The 21,027-nt window shown below is 35.5% G+C and overlaps 1 protein-coding gene and 3 non-coding genes across 4 annotated transcripts in view; all 4 read left to right on the forward strand.

Moving 5' to 3' along the window:
* The window catches only part of kansl1l (KAT8 regulatory NSL complex subunit 1-like), a 43,497-nt gene that overhangs the window by 5,487 nt on the left and 16,983 nt on the right, over positions 1-21,027 (forward strand). The window contains exons 3-6 of the mRNA XM_059343046.1: positions 13,774-13,906; positions 14,971-15,123; positions 16,094-16,197; positions 18,034-18,208. Of these exons, the coding sequence (XP_059199029.1) occupies positions 13,774-13,906; positions 14,971-15,123; positions 16,094-16,197; positions 18,034-18,208 (565 nt within the window). The remainder of the gene's footprint in view (positions 1-13,773; positions 13,907-14,970; positions 15,124-16,093; positions 16,198-18,033; positions 18,209-21,027) is intronic.
* trnap-agg (transfer RNA proline (anticodon AGG)) lies at positions 16,830-16,901 on the forward strand. Its single transcript has one exon. It is a non-coding gene; the product is annotated as a tRNA-Pro (tRNA).
* trnap-agg (transfer RNA proline (anticodon AGG)) lies at positions 17,284-17,355 on the forward strand. The gene has a single exon. It is a non-coding gene; the product is annotated as a tRNA-Pro (tRNA).
* trnap-agg (transfer RNA proline (anticodon AGG)) lies at positions 17,749-17,820 on the forward strand. Its single transcript has one exon. It is a non-coding gene; the product is annotated as a tRNA-Pro (tRNA).

The raw sequence follows: 21,027 nt of genomic DNA on the forward strand, positions 1-21,027 counted from the left end.
TGCCTTTTGGACTTTCTATGCCTCTAAAGCAGGGGTCTCAAACTCTAATTACCTGGGGGCCGCTGGAGGCAGTATCAAAATTACTAAAAAAAAAAGACCCGAAATTACTAAAAAAAGACACAAAATGACAGAAAAAAAACGAAATCACTAAAAAAAGACACAAAATGACTCCAAAGGACACAAAATGATAAAAACAGACACAGAATTACCACAAAAGACAAAATTATTTAAAAAAAACCCACACAAAATGACCAAAAAAGACACAAAATTACCCATTAAAGACACAGAATTACCAAAAAAGACACAACATTATTAAAAAAAGACACAAAATGACCAAAGAAAATACACAAAATTACTACAAAATAACACAAAATTATTAAAAAAAAGACACAAAATGACACAAAAAAGACACAAAATTACCAAAAAAGTAATTAAAGGGACCTTCCACACACAACACGGTAAAGTGCCATTCATATAAAACTCACATTAAACTTTCATATCAAGGTGGGGGCCACAAAATATCGTCACGAGGGCCACAATTGGCCTGCGGGCCGCGAGTTTGAGACCCATGCTCTAATGTTTTCACAGGTCTCATAGTTGGATCTGTGTATGACTTTATACAGATGTTTGTCCACAGACAGACAGACAGACAGACAGACAGACAGACAGACAGACAGACACCAGTAGTTCCTGCTGCAGCAGCTTATTGCAGGACCACATTTTTCCATGTTGAAACACAAAGTTTAAAGCAATAGAAGCCAGACGGAATAGGATACGGAATACGGAACAGACCAGAATTAATTTGCACGCATGGTTTTCTTGTCAGATCATGTCAAAATGTCTGCTTTGAAAAGAAACGATGTGGTGAATGCAACAACTTGATGTTCCTAGCTGCTCTACTGTATAAGCTCCACATCCCTCGGCTTACACTAGAGGTGTTCAATGTGTCCTCCAGGGAAAAACATTCTCTACAAGGACTCCATTACATTTAGCTTCAGTTGCCTTTTGGACTTTCTATGCCTCTAAAGCAGGGGTCTCAAACTCGAATTACCTGGGGGCCACTGGAGGCAGTATCAACACGACCAAAGAAAGACACAAAATGACAGAAAAAAACTAAATTACTAAAAAAAAGACACAAAATGACCAAAAAAGACAAAAAATGACCAAAAAAGACACAAAATGACTGAAAAAAACTAAATTATTTTAAAAAGACACAAAATGACATAAAAATACACAAAATGACCAAAAAAAAATACACAGTTACCAAAAAAGACACAAAATTATTTTTAAAAAAGACACAAAATTACCCAAAAAGAAACAAAATTACCAAAAAAACACACACAATTATCAAAAAAGACACAAAATTATTTAAAAAAGACACAAATTTATGAAAAAAAGACACAAAATGACCCAAAAAAGACACAAAATTATCAAAAAAGACACAAAATGACCAAAAAAAGTAATTAAAGGGACCTTCCACACACAACACGGTAAAGTGCCATTCATATAAAACTCACATTAAACTTTCATATCAAGGTGGGGGCCACAAAATATCATCACGAGGGCTGCAATTGGCCCGCGGGGCGCGAGTTTGAGACCCATGCTCTAATGTTTTCACAGGTCTCATAGTTGGATCTGTGTATGACTTTATACAGATGTTTCTCCACAGACAGACAGACAGACAGACAGACAGACAGACAGACAGACAGACAGACAGATGAACAGTTAGTTCCTGCTGCTTATTGCAGGACCACATTTTTCCATGTTGAAACACAAAGTTTAAAGCAATAGAAGCCAGACGCTGCAGCAGCTGGTAGATATGTGACCTTTAAAGCCCTCAGGGAGTTTATTTAAGTAACCGGGTTATATAACTCAAGGAAAAAATACTTGGTAACTCATTATGGCTGTTGTTGTAGTTCAAAGAGGATGTGATCATTTGTGATTTGTTGTCGGCTGTAATCAACAGATTTGGTTTTAAATTCTGTACCAACTTGTTACTTGTTCAGTGGCTGTTTTGCTTGTTTAAGAACACATTTTCCAGAAGTGTTGGTTTCTGTTTAACAAGCAAATTGAGTGTCTACAGTTTCCGTGTCTGTTAAGTGAAATGTAGCTCTGCTTCTTATTTTCTTTGTGTATTTCTCAGAGCCACAGTGTGGATCACATGTATCACAGCTGGTTACTGCAGCTACATAAACAAGCTGCACAGGAGAGACTCTAGAAACCCCCTAAAACACTTTATTTTATTATCAGGTTTGATCACACAGTGTCAAATATGAAGATAGTTTAGGAGAAAACAATAAGAAACCGTTTGACAAACACCTCTGTACTCCATCTGCCAAAAGAAGTGTTTTGTTTCTCTGGGATTTGGGACTTGGATCCAGAATCCAGCTGTGGTTCCTGCTGGAGCTGCTGGACTTGATTTAATTCACAGTCCACAGAGGTGGACTCTCACTTTAGGCAACCTTTCAGTCCAGGACACTGAAACACAGCAAGAGGGAAGAAGTTTAATCCTCAGAAGTCGAAGCATTCACATTATTTAACCTTTGGAGTTTGGGGCTATTTTGTCGGTTTTTGACTCCTTTTTATTCTGCCTGTATATAAACCACTTAAAAATCTTTACCATGACATGTTGGTATCATTGTTGTCAGCACAACCTCACCTATATGACCTGATTATTATTTTCATTTTCAATTACTGGATTAACATTTTGAACACAAAAAAAATACAAAAAACACATAAAAAACACAAAGAAATTACAAAAAACACACTCAAAACACACCAAAAACATAATAAAAATACCAACAACACACAAAAAACACACAGAAATGACAAAAAAACACACTCAAAACACACCAAAAACATAATAAAAATACAAAAAACACACAAAAATGACAAAAACACATAAAAAACACAAAGAAATTACAAAAAATACACTAAAAAAACACCAAAAATGTAATAAAAAAATACAAAAAACACACAAAAATAAAAAAAACCCCACATAAAAACACAAATAAATTACAAAAAACACACACTCAAAACACAACTTAAAAAAAAAAAAAAAAAAAAAAAAAAAAAAAAACACACAAAAATGACAAAAAACACATAAAAACACAAAGAAATTACAAAAAACACATAAAAACATAATAAAAATACAAAAATTACAAAGAAATTACAAAAAACACACTCAAAACACACCAAAAAAATAATAAAAATGCAAAAAAACACACAAAAATGACAAAAAACACAAAGAAATTACAAAAAAAGAAAAAAACAGTAAACACAAAAGATTGCATTACGAATGCTAAATGCACAAAGCTAAATTAGAAAAATCTCTGCAAAAAAAGTAAAATCATGTTAATACACTTGTTGTTGTTGTTTTTTTACCTCTGCTAAAAAAGGGTTGATGTATTAAATTGGACATGGAAACTTGTGTGAATGAGTGGAGAGCCTTATTCAGGAGGACAGGATGAGTCCTGGGAAGTCGTGACGTCCTCTGTGTCTCTCAGAGTGTTTTTCTTGGCCCTAGTGAAGTTTACAGCGTGGTTGTCATAAGCACAAGTTTTGTCCTCCCAGCCGTGGAGAGTGTGATGACATTTTTTCACCATGCTCACACACACATTCCCGTTCCATGCTGCAGTCAAAACACACTCAGAGAGCAGCCAGCTCTCTTTATCCACCGGCCAGGAAACAACCAGCACCCTGCCAGAGAGAGCAGCCTGCCAGCCGCTCTGCCATCCTACTCCTCCTCACTCACACTAAATATTTATAAAGCTGGGACCTGTATGTGTGTGTGTGTTCTTGTACTTCCTACATAGTGAGGACTGGAACACGTTTTTAAACAACAGAGTGAGGACATTTTTGCAAAGTGAGGACATTTCGGCCGGTCCTCACTTCTTTAAAGGCTTTTTTGAGATTTCAGACTTTGTTTTAAGGGTTAAAGGTTACAATTAGGTTTATGTAAAGGTAACCATGTGTTAGGGTAAGGGTTAGGGAACAAGGTTATTATTATTAAAAGACACAAAATTACCAAAAAAAGACAGAAAATTACTTTAAAAAAAGACACAAAATGACAGAAAAAATTAAGTTACTTAAACACACAAAATGACCAAATAAAGACACAAAATGACCAAAAAAGACACAAAATTATTTTAAAAAATACACAAAATGACCCAAAAAATACACAAAATGACCAAATAAAGACACAAAACTACTAAAAAAGACAAAATTATTTTAAAAAGACACAAAATTACCAAAAAAAGTAATTAAAGGGACCTTCCACACACAACACGGTAAAGTGCCATGCATGTAAAACTCACATTAAACTTTCATATCAAGGTGGGGGCCACAAAATATCGTTTCAGGTTCATGCAAAGGTAACCATGTGTTATGGTTTGTGTTAGGGAACAAGGTTATTATAGTTAACGAAAACGAAACGAAATAATGAAAACTAGAATTGAAGGATAATTAACTGAAACTGTATTGTGTGGTTACATAACTAACTAAAAGTAACTAAAATTATAGTGAAAATGTCCTTCGTTTTCGTCTTTGTCAACTTTTTTCATACATAATGAAGATGGATCAGACAAAGGAAATAAAGGCAAAATTTACTGTGACCTCTTTTAATCTCCCACCCAAAAAATACCCCATTACAAAAAACTACAACTAATAAATACTAAACTAAAACTAAAGCATTTCCAAAAAAAATAATACTAAACTTAAACTTGCAAACTCACTCTAAAAACTCATTAAAACTAACTGGATTTGAAAACAAAAATTCACAACAAAATTAAAACTAAAACTAATGAAAAAATCCAAAACTATTATAACCTTGATAGGGAATTCACTGTTCCAATGAGGGTCCTCACAAAGATAGAAGTACAAGAATGTGTGTGTGTGTGTGTGTGTGTGTGTGTGGTTTGGATGGGCGTTGCTGCTGTAGAGAGTCATATTGCAGCAGGCAAAGGAAAATAAGTGAAATCCATCTTAGTTTTTAATCCAGCAGGGAGTGTTTTTCTTCTGTGGTGCTAACAAGCCACAGACTGTATCGACTTGTAGAAAAACTGCACGTTGCAGAGGAAAAATACTACAATCAGAATCAAAAGTATATTTAATATAACTATAATCACAATTTTACATATATTTTTCAGGTTTAATTAGGGCTGGGCGATATGGACCAAAAGTCATATCCCGATATATTTAGGCTGAATATCGATATACGATATATATCCTGATATTTTTTTACGCAATGTGAGAACAAATGTTCAGTCAAAGCCAAATATGACATGTCACAAGTAGTTTTATTGAAACCGTTTATTTAAGTGAACATAAATACTGTATAACAACAGGAGTAACTTCTTTAAATCAAAGCTCCATAAAGTGCACATTTAAATAAAAACATATCTTAAAACAAAATAGCCAATGAAATTAAATAAGCCAATCTTTTTCTGAAATAAATATATTTATATGAGAAAAGAATAAGGAACATTACAAAAGAACTAAATATGACAAACCCTAGTAATAGCAGCATTTATATAGAAAATGGCGTGTTGGTATCATTGTTTTCAAGACAACCTCACCTGTATGACCTGATTATTATTTTCATTTTCAATTAGTGGATCAACATTTTGAACACAAAAAAAAACACTCAAAACACACCAAAAACATAATAAAAATACAAAAAACACATAAAAAACACAAAGAAATTACAAAAAACACACTCAAAACATAATAAAAATACAAAAAACACACAACAATTGCAAAAAACATAAAAAACACAAAGAAATTACAAAAAACACACTCAAAAAACACCAAAAATATAATAAAAAATACAAAAAACCACACGAAAATGACAAAAAACACAAAGAAATTACAAAAAAAAACAAAAGCAGCTTTCCTGGATCAAGGATCACAGCTCAAATTTGAACTATATCGATATATGCAATATGGTCTAATTCCTTATCACATTTAAAAATATATCGATATATCTTTTATATAGATATATCGCCCAGCCCTAGGTTTAATCTTTGCATTGGTCTGGTTTATACTGTGTTATTAATATGTGGATGAGAAACACTGCAGTATTAGGTACAGGAATGGGAATAATTGGGTTAAACTACAGCTGAAACAAAACAATGACAAAAATGTTTCCACAAATATGAAGCTGTTGGAGTCTTGTTTGCAGCATGAAAAAGCAAAATACAGTCACAAACAGACCAAATGACAACATCTCAATAGGTCACGATCAGCACTTTAACCCTATATGCTTGCAAACTTTGTTATGTTTAACAGCTATTGAGAAAAGAAAGCCTTCTGTTTGTTGTTTTGTTTGTTAGGATATTTCTTTGTCTGACAGTAGAGAGTGAGAGGAAACATTTTGGGGAGAGAGAAGAAGAAAAAGAGAGAAACAGAGCTGGCCAGTAATGATCCTGAGCCTCAGCTGGGAAGGAGCATTTAGTTAGCTTAGGACCAGAATTTCAGTGGTCATACACAACACAATGTGAGGAATGTGTGTGTGTGTGTGTGTGTGTGTGTGTGTGTGTGTGTGTGTGTGTGTGTGTGTGTGTGTGTGTGTGTGTGTGTGTTTGGCTTTGGTCCAGTTAGACCTTTTGGTTTGGGCTCGAGTCACGTCTGATTTAAGTGCAGTAAGATTTATTTCTTCAGTTCTTCAACCTTCTGTTTGTCTCCAGAAGTGCAATAAACAGGAGCTGTTTACAGAATCAGGACTGTTTATTAGCACCGAGAACAGGATGAGAAAGGCTGTTTTGTGTGTGTGTGTGTTCTTGTACTTCCTACATAGTGAGGACCGGAACACGTTTTGAGGACATTTCGGCCGGTCCTCACTTCTTTAAAGGCTTTCTTGAGATTTCAGATTTTGTTTTAAGGGTTAAAGGTTACATGATAATGATGATTAACTGAAACTGTATTCTGTGGTTACAAAACTAACTAAAATTATAGTGAAAATGTCCTTCGTTTTCCTCTTTGTCAACCTTTTTCATACATAATGAAGATGGATCAGACAAAGGAAATAAAGGCAAAATTTACTGTGACCTCTTTTAATCTCCCACCCAACAAATACCCCATTACAAAACACTACAACTAATAAAAACTAAACTAAAACTAGCAAACTCACTCTAAAAATCCATTAAAACTAACTGGATTTGAAAACAAAAATTCACAACAAAGGGGTTGTTAGGGTTAGGGAACAAGGTTATTATAGTTAACGAAAACTAAACTAAATAACGGAAACTAGAATTGAATAGGATAACTAACTGAAACTGTATTGTGTGGTTACAAAACTAACTAAAACTAACTATAATTATAGTGAAAATGTCCTTCGTTTTCCTCTTTGTCAACTTTTTTCATACATAATGAAGATGGATAAGAAAAAGGAAATTTAAAAAAATAAAACCAATGAAAACTAAACAAAAACTAGCAAACTCACTCTAAAAATTAATTAAAACTAACTGAATTTGAAAACAAAAATTCACAACAAAATTAAAACTAAAACTAATGAAAAATTCAAAACTATTATAACCTTACAAGGCAATTCACTGTTGCAATGAGGGTCCTCACAAAGATAGAAGTGCAAGAATTTGTGTGTGTGTGTGTGTGTTCTTGTTCAGGACATTTTGGCCGGTCCTCACTTCTTTAAAGGCTTTTTTGAGATTTCAGATTTAGTTTTAAGGGTTAAAGGTTACAATTAGGTTTAATGTTTATAAAAGATAATTAATTAACTAATTTAAACTGCATCGTGTGGTTAAAAAAACTAACTAAAACTAACTTAAATTATAGTGAAAATGTCCTTAGTTTTCCTCTTTGTCAACTTTTTTCATACATAATGAAGATGGATCAGACAAAGGAAATAAAGGCAAAATTTACTGTGACCTCTTTTAATCTCCCACCCAACAAATACCCCATTACAAAAAACTACAACTAATAAAAACTAAACTAAAACTAAAGCATTTAAAAATAAATACTAAACTAAAATGAGCAAACTCACTCTAAAAACTCATTAAAACTAACTGGATTTGAAAACAAAAAAATCACAACAAAAATAACAAAGACTAATGAAAAAAACAAAACTATTATAACATTGCAATGGAATTCACTGTTCCAATGAGGGTCCTCACAAAGATTGAAGTACAAAAATGTGTGTGTGTGTGTGTGTGTGTGTGTCTTTTTATTTGTCCAGCTTGAGTCCTGTTGGAAGCGTCAGCAGCCTTTTGTACCAGGCTGCTGAACAAAGCTGTGTGTTGGTCAGTAAATGTCTCCTGGGGAGGTTTTATAGCAGGTTCCTCCATGAGGAGGATGTCTCCTGGCTGGAGGAGGACACTCATTGTCTTCTGTTAGGAAATGTGGAAACAGTTCAACTTTAACCCTTTATCAGGCAAAGAACTATATTTGGTAACTTCAGGTAATATTTTGAGAAAAAAGTTGCAAATTTACTAGATTAAAGTGGCAAATCTGCAAGAAAAAAAGTTGCAGATTTAAGAGATTTAAAGTGGAAAATCTGTGCGAAAAAAGTTGCAAATTTACTAGATTAAAGTGGCAAATCTACAAGAAAAAAAGTCGCAGATTTAAGAGATTTAAAGTGGCAAATTTTTGCGAAAAAAGTTGCAAATTTACTTGATTAAAGTGGCAAATCTACAAGAAAAAAAGTCACAGATTTAAGAGATTTAAAGTGGCAAATTTGTGCGAAAAAAGTTGCAAATTTACTAGATTAAAGTGGCAAATCTACAAGAAAAAAATTTGCAGATTTATGAGATTTAAAGTGGTGAATCTGGGAGAAAAAAGTTGCAGATTTACGAGAAAAAAGTGGGAAAAAGCAACTTTTTTCTCCCAGATTCACTAATTAAATCCCAGATTAAATCTCATAAATCTACGAATTTTTTTCTCATAGGTTTGCCACTAATCTCGTAAACTTTTATCTCAAAATATTATTTTCATATGTTTTTTTTTTACACATTCTGGCAGTATGTAATATCCTCCAATATTCTCTAGGGTTGAAATTTGGAATTTGCAAGTATTTCAATGAGTGGCCTATTAAGGGTTAAAGTGGTGAATCTGGGAGAAAAAAGTTGCTTTTTTCCCACTTTTTTCTCGTAAATCTGCTACTTTTTTCATGCAGATTTGCCACTTTAAATCTCTTAAATCTGCAACTTTTTTTTCTTGTAGATTTGCCACTTTAATCTAGTAAATTTGCAACTTTTTCCTCGAAATATTACCTGAAGTTACCAAATATAGTTCTTTGCCTGATAAAGGGTTAAAGTGGTGAATCTGGGAGAAAAAAGTTGCTTTTTTCCCACTTTTTTCTCGTAAATCTGCGACTTTTTTCGCGCAGATTTGCCACTTTAAATCTCTTAAATCTGCAACTTTTTTTTCTTGTAGATTTGCCACTTTAATCTAGTAAATTTGCAACTTTTTTCTCGAAATGTTACCTGAAGTTACCAAATATAGTTCTTTGCCTGATAAAGGGTTAACATCCAAGTATGAACTTGTAAAGCAGTGACATGGTTTGACTTTAATTTGAAACCGTGTGTCCCCACAGCACTGCAGCAGTCCTCCAGACCTCCAGCTGCTGCTCATTTTCACTTTCCACTATGTTTGTAATTCCAGATATGTGTTGGAGAGTTAGAGTGCAGGACACACCCACCAGCTCCATCAAACACTGTTCATAAACCACAGCAGCTTGCTGGGGCTGGCCTTTAGTTCAACCACCACTTGGCTGTGGAAACTCCTGCTTCTCTCTGTGTGGAGGCTCAGTGGGTCAATAGACTCCATGTTTTATTCAGCTAGGTTCATGCTTTCATGATAAATGTCTATGTAAATATGTGTTTGCGCACTAATGGGTATAAAGAAGAAAGAAGAAGAAGAATAAAGAGCATGGACAGATAATTTACCATGACAAGATTTCTTAAACTAAGATTATTAAATCTAGAAATAAGCATGTTGAACACTTAAAATAATAAATTAACTCTTAAAACAAGATAAATTAAAGCTGCCAGCAGTGATGAACTGGTCCGAGCAGAGTGACCTGATGATTATTAGGTTCTTACCAAGATAAAAAAAACTTTTTGTCTCTTTTTTTTGTTTTGTTATTTTACGTCTTTCATGTCTTTTTTTTTAGTGTTTTAAAAAAAAATATATTTTGTCTTTTTATTTCTTTTTTGGTAATTTTACATCTTTTTGTGTCTTTTTTTGGTCTTTTTGTGTCTTTTTTGTGTGTGTGTGTTTTGTGTCTTTTTTTGGTGATTTCACGTCTTTTGTGTCTTTTTTTGGTGTTTTTTGTGTCTTTTTTTGGTCTCTTTTTGTGTCTTTCTTGGTCTTTTTGTGTATTTTTTTGTGTCTTTTTTGGTCTTTTGTGTCTTTTGTGTATCTTTTTACATCTTCTTTTGGTCACAAAATGACCAAAAGAAGACAAAAAATGTACAAAAGACATAAAATTAACGATGAACTGGCCCGAGCAGAGTGACCTGACAATTATTTGTTTCTTACCAAGATAAAAAAAACCTTTAGATTTATAAGTGTTAGATAATTCACCTGGTTTTAAGAGTTAATTTCTTATTCTAAGTGTTCAACATGCTTATTTCTAGATTTAATAATCTTAATGTAATAAATCTTGTCAAGGTAAATTATCTGTCCATGCAGCAAGATCATTTCCCTCAGATTTACTGTTTTTATCTGGTTTTAGACCTTTTTCACAGTGCTCCTCTCCTCTCCAGTCCCCTCCCTCCAACTCTCCTACTGCTTGGAAAATATTCCACCAAATCTTCTCCTGCTGCAGCTGTAAAGAGCTGCAGGGCAGCCAGCTGCTCCCTGTCTGAGGAGGAAACAGGGACTTTATTCCTGACAAACACATGTTAGCTCTGGGTTGAGTCAAACTCTGCACAGGAGCAGGAATCAACCAAACATAAACTCTGTTTCACTAGCAAAGCCTTTATTCAGACAACAAACTGGGTTTAACTGTGATCAGACAAACAAACAACAACTTGTATATTTGACTTAACAGGCTGCTATTAACCCATAGGAACCTATGGTGACCCGTGTAACAAACACTTCTTCTATAATCTCCCATATTCAGCTTTATGTTTCACATTAACTCATTAAATCCCTAAGTGACACATACTCAACATCCTGGTGTGGTGGTCATGTGACTTCTCCAAAATATGTGTGTGACTGGAAACAGAAATGTGAAAAAGTAGCTAATTTCAAAAAGCTTATTTTTTGTTCCAAGGCTAAGTTTAAACCCATTTAACAATTCTACTCCGTTAATAGTTTATCCTGTATTACATTTAACTTGTTCTGACCAGATTTCCTGAACTAATTAAAGTCACAATTTTGATATATGTTATGGAGATGCAAACAAAAAGGCAAATAGTTATTTGTTTTTATTTATTTTTTATTTATTATTATTTTGTTACTTAAAAACAAATCTGTGTGCAAATGTAACATGTAGCATTTATGTCACATTACAGATCTTTGACATTTAGGGGTAGTAGTATTTTTTTTTTTTTTCCAAACATCATAAATGTGTTCTATGTGGTCCACTTGTTCTGTTGTATATCCCCCATAATGTTATTTTAATGATAACTGGTTCTGGGTTCTTATGGGTTAAAATAACGACCTCATAATACTAAATGGTTTTTGTTATATTCTGTGTAGCTGCTGTAACCTTTCTTCATCCTGTATCTGAGTGTTTGAAGTGGGGGAGTCCCTGCTTGTCCTAGCCAAGGTCCAAGAGCTCTACCATAGCAACTACTGACCACACACACACACACACACACACACACACACACACACACACACAGAAGATAAATGCTAACTGAACAGGCTAGCGCCATGGAAACATGCTACGGATACACAAACCAACAGTGTTTAATTCTGTGGCAGAGCTCTTGGATTTTACGTCTTTTTGTGTGTCTTTTTGTGTCTCTTTTTTGGTCTTTTTTGTGTCTTTTTGTGTGTCTTCTTTTGGTCTTTTTGTGTCTTTTTTTGTGTCTTTTTTAGTCTTTTTTTTTTTTTTTTTTTTTTGGTCTTTTTGTGTCTTTTTTGTGTCTTTTATTGGTAATTTTGTCTTTTTACATCTTCTTTTGGTCACAAAATGACCAAAAAAGACAAAAAATGTACAAAAGAGATAAAAATGAAAGCTGCCAAAACTGCAAATGATTTTTCTTACAAAGATAAAAAATAAAAAAACTTTAGATTTAGAAGTGTTAGATAATTAATCTTGTTTGAAGAGTTAATTTCTTATTTTAAGTAAAGTCCAAGAGCTCTGCCATAACAACTACTGCCCACACACACACACACACACACACACACACACACACAGAAGATAAATGCTAACTGAACAGGCTAGCGCCATGGAAACATGCTACAGATACACAAACCAACAGTGTTTAATTCTGGCCTAGATAAGCCCCCCCACACACACACCATGCTGTTAGGATGCTTAACAATTTACAGGCTACATGGCAACATGCTCGGTGTAAAATAGGTCATAAGATGACAGAGCTGCAGTCATTATGTGTGAATTATTGACAAATGGTTTGTTGTGTCAGTCTCTCTTTGTGTCCTCCTCTCTTCTTTGTGTTTCTTTCTCTCTTCTCACGCACATCGTCATCGTCCTGCCAGTCATTCTCATACTAACCTCTTCATGGCCGTACTACACTTTATCACTGCATTTAATATCTTCAATTTTTTCCGACAATCGTGGCCAAAATCCTGAAGCATTCTGGATGATCTTCTTGTGAGGTCACATCAGGGTCTAAAACAGGGGTCTCAAACTTGTGGCCCCCACCTTGATATGAAAGTTTAATGTGAGTTTTATATGAATGGCACTTTACCGTGTTGTGTGTGGAAGGTCCCTTTAATTACTTTTTTTGGTAATTTTATGTCTTTTTTTGGTAATTTTGTGTCTTTTTTGGGGGTCATTTTGTGTCTTTTTTGGGTCATCTTGTTTCTTTATTAAATAATTATATTAATATATAATTATTAAAAAATAATTGTTTGTCTTTTTTGTGTCATTTTGTGTCTTTAAGTAATTTAGTTTTTTTCCCTGTCATTTTCTATGTGTTATTTTAGTCATTTTGTGTCTTTTTTTAAGTAATTTTGTGTCGTGTTTTAATAATTTGTGTCTTTTTTTTGTCATTTTGTGTCTTTTTTTGTCATTTATTGTCATTTTGTGTCTTTAAGTAATTTAGGTTTTTTTCTGTCATTTTGTGTTTTTTTTTGTAATTTTGTGTCTTTTTTGAGTAATTTAGTGTTTTTTCTGTCATTTTGTGTCTTTTTTGGTGATTTTGTGCCTTCTTTTGTCATTTTGTGTCTTTAAGTAATTTATTTTTTTCTGTCATTTTGTGTGTTTTTTTTAAATAATTTTGTGTCTTTTTGTGGTCATTTTGGGGTTTTTTTTGGTCATTTTGTGTCTTTTTTGTCATTTTGTGTCTTTAAGTAATTTAGTTTTTTTTCTGTGATTTTGTGTCTTTTTTTAGTAATTTTGTATCTTTTTTAAGTAATTTAGGTTTTTTTGTGTGTGTGTTTTTTTTTTAGTAATTTTGTGTCTTTTTTTGGTCATTTTGTGTCTTTTTTTTAAAAGTAATTTAGGTTTTTTTTCTGTCATTTTGTGTCTTGTTTTGGTTATTTTGATACTGCCTCCAGCGGCCCCCTGGTAATTTGAGTTTGAGACCCCTGCTTTAAAGAATGTTACAAAAATGTTGGTCATGCTGTGAGGCCACCACATGGCTCTAACTGTCCTCCTCCGTCTCCTCCTGGCAGCAGCTGTGAGAGGAGGTGGCTGGAGGAGCGGGCGGAGCTGGGCAGCAGGTGGAGCTGGCTGCAGCTGCGTCTGTCAGAGCTGGAGGGGAAGATCCAACAACTGGTGGAGCTGCACACACACATCCGCTCCACCAAGGTAGGACCACAGTCCTGTTACCACCTCAGCACGGGACAGGGGACAGAATATAACAGCTGGCAGACACACATTAATAAGAGTCAGCACACTTTAATGAATAAAGTATCTAATAGAAGGATGAGTTACTATGGTTACATTTTAAAGCTGCATTAAGGTAAGATGAGATAAGATAAGATATGACTTTATTAATCCCGCAGTGGGGAATCTTCTTCTTCTTTTCTTTTTTACTTCATCAAAGTGCATTTAAAAATCATCTAAACACTGTAATGTTATCAAAATGTTTTAAACAGCAAATGTTCAACTTCTAGATAAAGTTGTTAGTTGTAAACACGAAGACCGAGACGGATCAATTATATTACACTTTATTATATGACATTATATGATATTATATGACACTCTGGAAGATGTTAGGGACATTTAGTTTGTCACAGCAGCTCAAGATATAGACACATAGATATAAGAACAGAACAAGAATGAGAATATAAAAAATAGGACATATACATGCATTCTATACATACATTTCTGCTATTTGGCATTATTATTAATATATATTATTGTGTTTGTTTGTTTTCCTGAGAGTATTTTGCATTTTACAGATATTGCACATTGGAGAAAAATATATTTTAGCATGTTAAATGGGTTAAATAAGTTGTTGCATGTAGTGGTATGAACATCAATGAATAAATCTATTTAAATATATGCAGAGATATAGTATAAGCGGAATATGACAAGCACAAGCAGCACAAACACATTTCACTGACTGCTGTCACCATGAAAGGTTACATTAGGTATTAATAGTCATTATGGTTTCAGGAAGAATACCTTGTTGTAATAATAATCATATATGGAGGTATGATGCATGGTAGAGTATAGAATTAAAGACTTTGTGGATAATAAGTCTTTAAAATGCCACGAGTCATAGCAGGGCTCCAAAAATCAAAAGCAATCAGTTTTTTTTAAAATTCAGACAGACCACCCCCAAAGAGGTGTGTGTTTAAAGGTTAACTCATGTTATTTGTGTGTGTGTGTGTGTGTGTGTGTGTGTGTGTGTGTGTGTGTGTTAGGGTGGTGTGGTGCTAGCAGACTCCCAGCCTCTGACAGACAGACAGATCCAGCAGAGCCTGCTGAGGGAGATGGCAGGTCTGTCCTGTACAGCGTCTGATGCTGACAGTGAACCTTACAGCCCGACTCGCCTCCTGCACAACATAGAGAGACAGGTGAGAGGGAGTAATACTGAGTCTGTGAAGAGTAATCAGTCAGTGCCTTTACATGCACAGTTTAATCGAGCTGTGCTTAAAAAAAATCGATATTGGCGTCTAATAGGACTTCTGTCTTTGTCCCAGTTTACATGAAATTCAGAAAATGTAATAACTGACGGGAACGTGTCCTCCTCCTCAACACTGGGTGGAGATATGCGTCGTTTCAGAGGGTTAATATGGCGCGACCAGCTAATGCAACCGGCTAATGAGACCGGCTAATGTGCGACCGGCTAATGAGACCGGCTAATGTGACCGTCTAATGTGACCTGTTAATGTGACCGGCTAATGTGACCGGGTAATGTGAGCGGCCAATGTGACCGGGTAATGTGACCGGCTAATGTGACCGGCTAATGCGACCGGCTAATGTGCGACCAGCTAATGCAACCGGCTAATGCGACCGGCTAATGCGACCGGCTAACGTGACTGGCTAATGTGACTGGTTAATATGCGACCGGCTAATGTGCGACCGGCTAACGTGACCGGCTAATGCGACCGGGTAATGTGACCGGCTAATGTGACCGGTTATGACTGGCGAATGTGCGACCAGCTAATGTGCGACCAGCTAATGTGCCACCGGCTAATGTGACCGGCTAATGCAACCGGGTAATGTGCAACCAGCTAATGTGCGACTGGCTTTCTTGGATGTTTTTGTTCCAGGGTCTACACAGCGCGGGTGAAGAGCATGCGCACACATGTTGTCTTGTTATACATGCCGGTGAAAATCCTTTTCCAATCTCATTATCTGGGTGTCCTAATCGGAGTTGGAGAACTCTGACATCAGTCAGACTAACACGTTTACAAGCTCTTCAGTCGTCCAGTTATAGTCAGATTAAGGCAATAATTCGTTTTTTTTACTACTACTACTAAATAGATGAATTGTATTTCAGACTAACCTTTAATCACTTTATGGATCTTGTCCTCATTACAGAGTGCTCAGCTCAGCCAGATAGTCAACAGTCTGATGACTCCTCTCAGCTTCTCACCGCTGTCTAAACCACACAACAGCTGGAAGGGCAAGAGAGCCTTCACAAGGTAGACAACACACACACACACACACACACACACACACATGAATAAATCTAATACTGTAAATATCAGAGAATGGCTACAGCATGTCATTAAACAGAGAAACTCTCTCTGATAGAGGTTTGTGGCTGCAGGTTCAGTTCTCCCAGTAGAGAGCATGTCCCTTCCAGTAATACTCTGGTCAGTCTGATCATTCCCACCATCTGGCCTGACTTGAATCATGCCTTCATGTCTTTCCTTCCTGCTGCTTGTCTAACTCTCTCCGTCTGGCTCTGAAGATAAGCCATGTGATAAAAGAGACATTCTTCTTGTTTCTGCATGGAGCAAGGTATTGTTTGTTTCACAAGGTCATAACAAGAGATCTGAGCAGAAAGGCACATTGGAAAACATGTTTTCTGAGTACTTGTTAACAGGGATTTGATTGTGATTTGTTATGTCAGAGGGGTATGTTTGGATTCAGGGTTTCCACTGGTACATGTCTGTGTGTATAGAGTACTAATTCTGATTTATATAATTGGAAAAACTGTAAATAAGATAAAACAAGGTGAGAAACCCTCTGTTCTAATCCGTCTATCATTCGTTCTTTCCATTATCAATAAAGAGAAAACAGACTATAAGGATAATAAGGATAATTTCATGGCTCGTTGGTCTAGGGGTATGATTCTCGCTTAGGGTGCGAGAGGTCCCGGGTTCAAATCCCGGACGAGCCCTGTGTGGTATAAGTTGATTTTCTCTGCATAAATGGTGTAATTTAATATTCACCTGTGTATGTTCTGAGGGAATTGTTGTTCCATTGGAATCCACCATTCTGACTTTAAATTTGAAGTGGGTTACTAGCTAAAGTTCACAAAAGTCAAAAATCAACTTCAGCCAGATGGAGAAAATACTTCTTTATTGGCTTCAATAAGCAAACCTGCATGTCTTGATTAGGATCTGAATATAATGTTTACCTGTCTGGTCCCATAATGCAACAGTCAGCACTGATTTGGGACTTATAAAAGGAAACTGCACACTGGCAGGTGTACACAAAATTTTATCAGTCCGGATATTTTCTCCTGTATCTACATTTGTATACACATGCGGTGTTTTTGTGGCTCGTTGGTCTAGGGGTATGATTCTCGCTTAGGGTGCGAGAGGTCCCGGGTTCAAATCCCGGACGAGCCCTGTGTGCAATATGTAGATTTTCTCCGCATAAATGGTGAAATTTAATGTTCACCTGTGTATGATCTGAAAGAATTGTTGCTCCATTGGAATCCACTATTCTGACTTTAAATCTGAAGTGGGTTAGAAGCTAAAGTTCACAAAAGAATCAACTTCAGCCGGATGGAGAAAATACTTCTTTATTGGCTTCAATATGCAAACCTGCATGTCTTGATTAGGATCTGAATATAATGTTTACCTGTCTGGTCCCATAATGCAACAGTCAGCACTCTTGGCTTTGAATCTAGTGATCCAAATTCAATACATGGATATGAGGCTTATCCAATTCCAATATGGAATATGGATATATCCTGTGTCCATATTTGTTTTTTTGTATACACATCTTGTGCATTTTGTGGCTCGTTGGTCTAGGGGTATGATTCTCGCTTAGGGTGCGAGAGGTCCCGGGTTCAAATCCCGGACGAGCCCGGTGGTTGAATCCTTTACTCTTTTTTTTTTCTAGGTAAGGGGTTTCACAAGTTTGAAACAGTGTGACAAAGTTCTGGTGTATGCAAGTTGCTTAATCATCTCATTTTAGCCTATGTTACGAAGAAAAGTGTTTTAATCAGTTCAGGATTATTACCAGCTAGTGATTTTATCATGGATCACGTCTCTGATATTTCCCTGATCTGGTCCCTGCAGCGGTCAGAAAGGAGACGATGTTTTTGGTCCCGGCAGCTCTAAGAGGAGGAGACCGGGGACCAGGAGGCTCTTCAAAGCTGATGTGTCATGTGTTTGTGCGAGGACCCGACCCCTGGTCACCTACCACAAGCCCACACTGTTCACTATCAACACACACAACCCCAGCAGACCAGAGGTAGGCACACACAGTCTGATCTCATCCACTTTTTTTTTGTAATAATATAATAATAAGTAATTTTGTGTCTTTTTTTTTGTAATTTTGTGTCTTTTTGGGGTAATTTTTTGTCTTTTTTAAAAAAAATGTGTGTCTTTTTTGGTAATTTTGTGTCTTTTTTGTAATTTTGTGTCTTTATTGTAATTGTATGTCTTTTTTTGGTAATTTTGTGTCTTTTTCTAATAATTTTTTGTCTTTTTCTAATAATTTTTTGTCTTTTTCTAATAATTTCTTGTCTTTTTTGGTCATTTTGTGTCTTTTTTGGTCATTTTGTGTCTTTTTCTAATAATTTTGTGTCTTTTTTTGGTCATTTTGTGTCTTTTTTAAGTCATTTATTTTTTTCTGTCATTTTGTGTCTTTTTCTAATAATTTTGTGTCTTTTTTGGTCATTTTGTGTCTTTTTTGGTCATTTTGTGTCTTTTTCTAATAATTTTGTGTCTTTTTTGGTCATTTTGTGTCCTTTTCAAGTCATTTATTTTTTTCTGTCATTTTGTGTTTCTTTTTTGGTCATTTTGTGTCTTTTTGTAATTTTGTGTCTTTTTTTGTCATTTTGTGTCTTTTTTAAGTAATTTTGTGCCTTATTTTGAGTTTGAGACCCCTGGTCTATACATTAGTGCCGCCCATATCCCTGTAAAGTGTCAGCAGGTGTACTTAATGGATGGATGCAAAAATACAGCAGCTGTATTTGCATGTTTCCCCCACTCTGTTGTGAGGACACGGCAGTAAAGACCATAATGGAGATGACACCAGCACTAAGCCTAATGACTGTATCGCTGCCCAAATGTACCACATTACAATGCATCCCCTTTTATTAATTTATCTAAATTATTCATGTATTCATGTCAAATATCGCTTCAAAGCCGTTGCTTCACTGTTGGAATGCCACATCACTGAAATAGTTCCTCAAATTAAACAGGGATTAATGTTTGAAGCCCAACACCTGTTTTTAATTAAGCGATAATATCCTTTGGATTGGCTTCAAATACACAAGTACATGTGATTATTTAAAAAGCTCCAGCCTTTATTTAGCCAGAGGACATTGCTCCGCTCTTGCCAAGTTTAGTGTCAAGTGGTTGGCAGATTATGGCCTGCTTAGCGCCACACAGTAATAAGAGCTCATACACTATCATTGTTCAATTATATATACAATATTAAAGTACTTCTTACACTGTTCATCTTTTGTGATAGCTTTATTTAACCCTTTGATGCACAACATGGTCTAAGATGACCATTTTTATATTCTATATCTTTACAATTAATTAATTCCATCTTTCAGTATTGCAGGTTTTCCTCAAATAACTTGTTTTTGATCATCATACATCCTAATTTTTTGTTTTCATTTCTTACTTTTTGAATAAAAACCCTTTTTTTCCCCATTTTTGACCCATGTTGTGCATTAGAAGGTGTTTATATGTTGTCACCAACAAAGAAGACACAAATATTAACTATCCTATTTTGTTAAATTGGTGTTTTTTTCCAATGGAAATTATTATTTGGTGGCTCTAATAAGTCTCAAATGTTAAAATATGTGATTTTCCAATGTAATCTGGTGGTTCTAACAACTCTTTTAAAGTTAAACCTTCAAAATAAGACAAACATAGTTACACATTTACTCACATTGTTAATTTAGTGAATCACTTTTTGTATCACGATGCTTCTAATGCACAAGGTCATTTTAGACCCATGTTGTGCATTAGAAGGTGTTTATATGTTGTGCATCAAAGGGTTAAATCTGCACTATTCAGTATGTCATGTTAACAAAGGATCAAATGGTGTAATGTGAAGGGAGTTACCCTTAGTGACAGCACCCAGCACCAATCTGCACACACACATTTAGCAGCTCGTTGGTGCACATAGTGGAGCGTTTAGTCGCTTAAGTGACAGATATTTTTCTCAGCCATTGATGGAGACTAAGAGAGAGTGGACTATTTGTCAGGGAGCCAATAAAAACAGTTCCAAATGAATGGTTATGTTACTGTGGGCCTGCTGGATGTGTAAATTATTAACTGGTTGCTAACATGTTTGCCATAAAGACTTAGAGTATTAATATGTCAATGTTGTGTTGGCAGTTTGTTCTGGTCCCCCCAAGCAACCAAAGGAACCATTAATTAGGGCTGCACGATTATAGCTGAAATGGTAATCACGATTATTTTGATCAATATTGTAATCACGAAACCATCTATATTTTTATTGCACAACTTTTAAACCAACAATAAACAGTTTTCAGTATCTGGTGCTTGTTGTAAACAAACAGAGATCGCTAAGTGAACACCTCCTGCAGCAGCAGCACATACACACTGTACTGCTACAGAGCTAACTGTTAGCCTGTTAGCACATACACACTGTACTGCTACAGAGCTAACTGTTAGCCTGTTAGCACATACACACTGTACTGCTACAGAGCTAACTGTTAGCCTGTTAGCACATACACACTGTACTGCTACAGAGCTAGCTGTTAGCCTGTTAGCACATACACACTGTTCTGCTACAGAGCTAACTGTTAGCCTGTTAGCAATTTGCAGACTGGACGCTAAGGGGTTAACATCCCCTCCGGCTCTGCAGCTGGGAGAGACTGCTGCAGGAGGACTGAGCCGATTCAACTCGTTCTTACTCTACTTAACTCGGCTCGTTAAGAAGATTAAGAACGAGTCTCCAAAAGTCTCCAATAACACCAGAAAAAGTCGATGGATTTGTCGCCAGTCGCTTTTTTGAAAAATAGTCTCTAAGTGGGTCTGAAAAGTCGCTAAATATAGCAACAAAGTCGCTAAGTTGGCAACACT

The sequence above is a fragment of the Centropristis striata genome, chromosome 10 (genome assembly GCF_030273125.1).
Source record: "Centropristis striata isolate RG_2023a ecotype Rhode Island chromosome 10, C.striata_1.0, whole genome shotgun sequence".
NCBI classification, from domain to species: Eukaryota; Metazoa; Chordata; class Actinopteri; order Perciformes; family Serranidae; genus Centropristis; species Centropristis striata.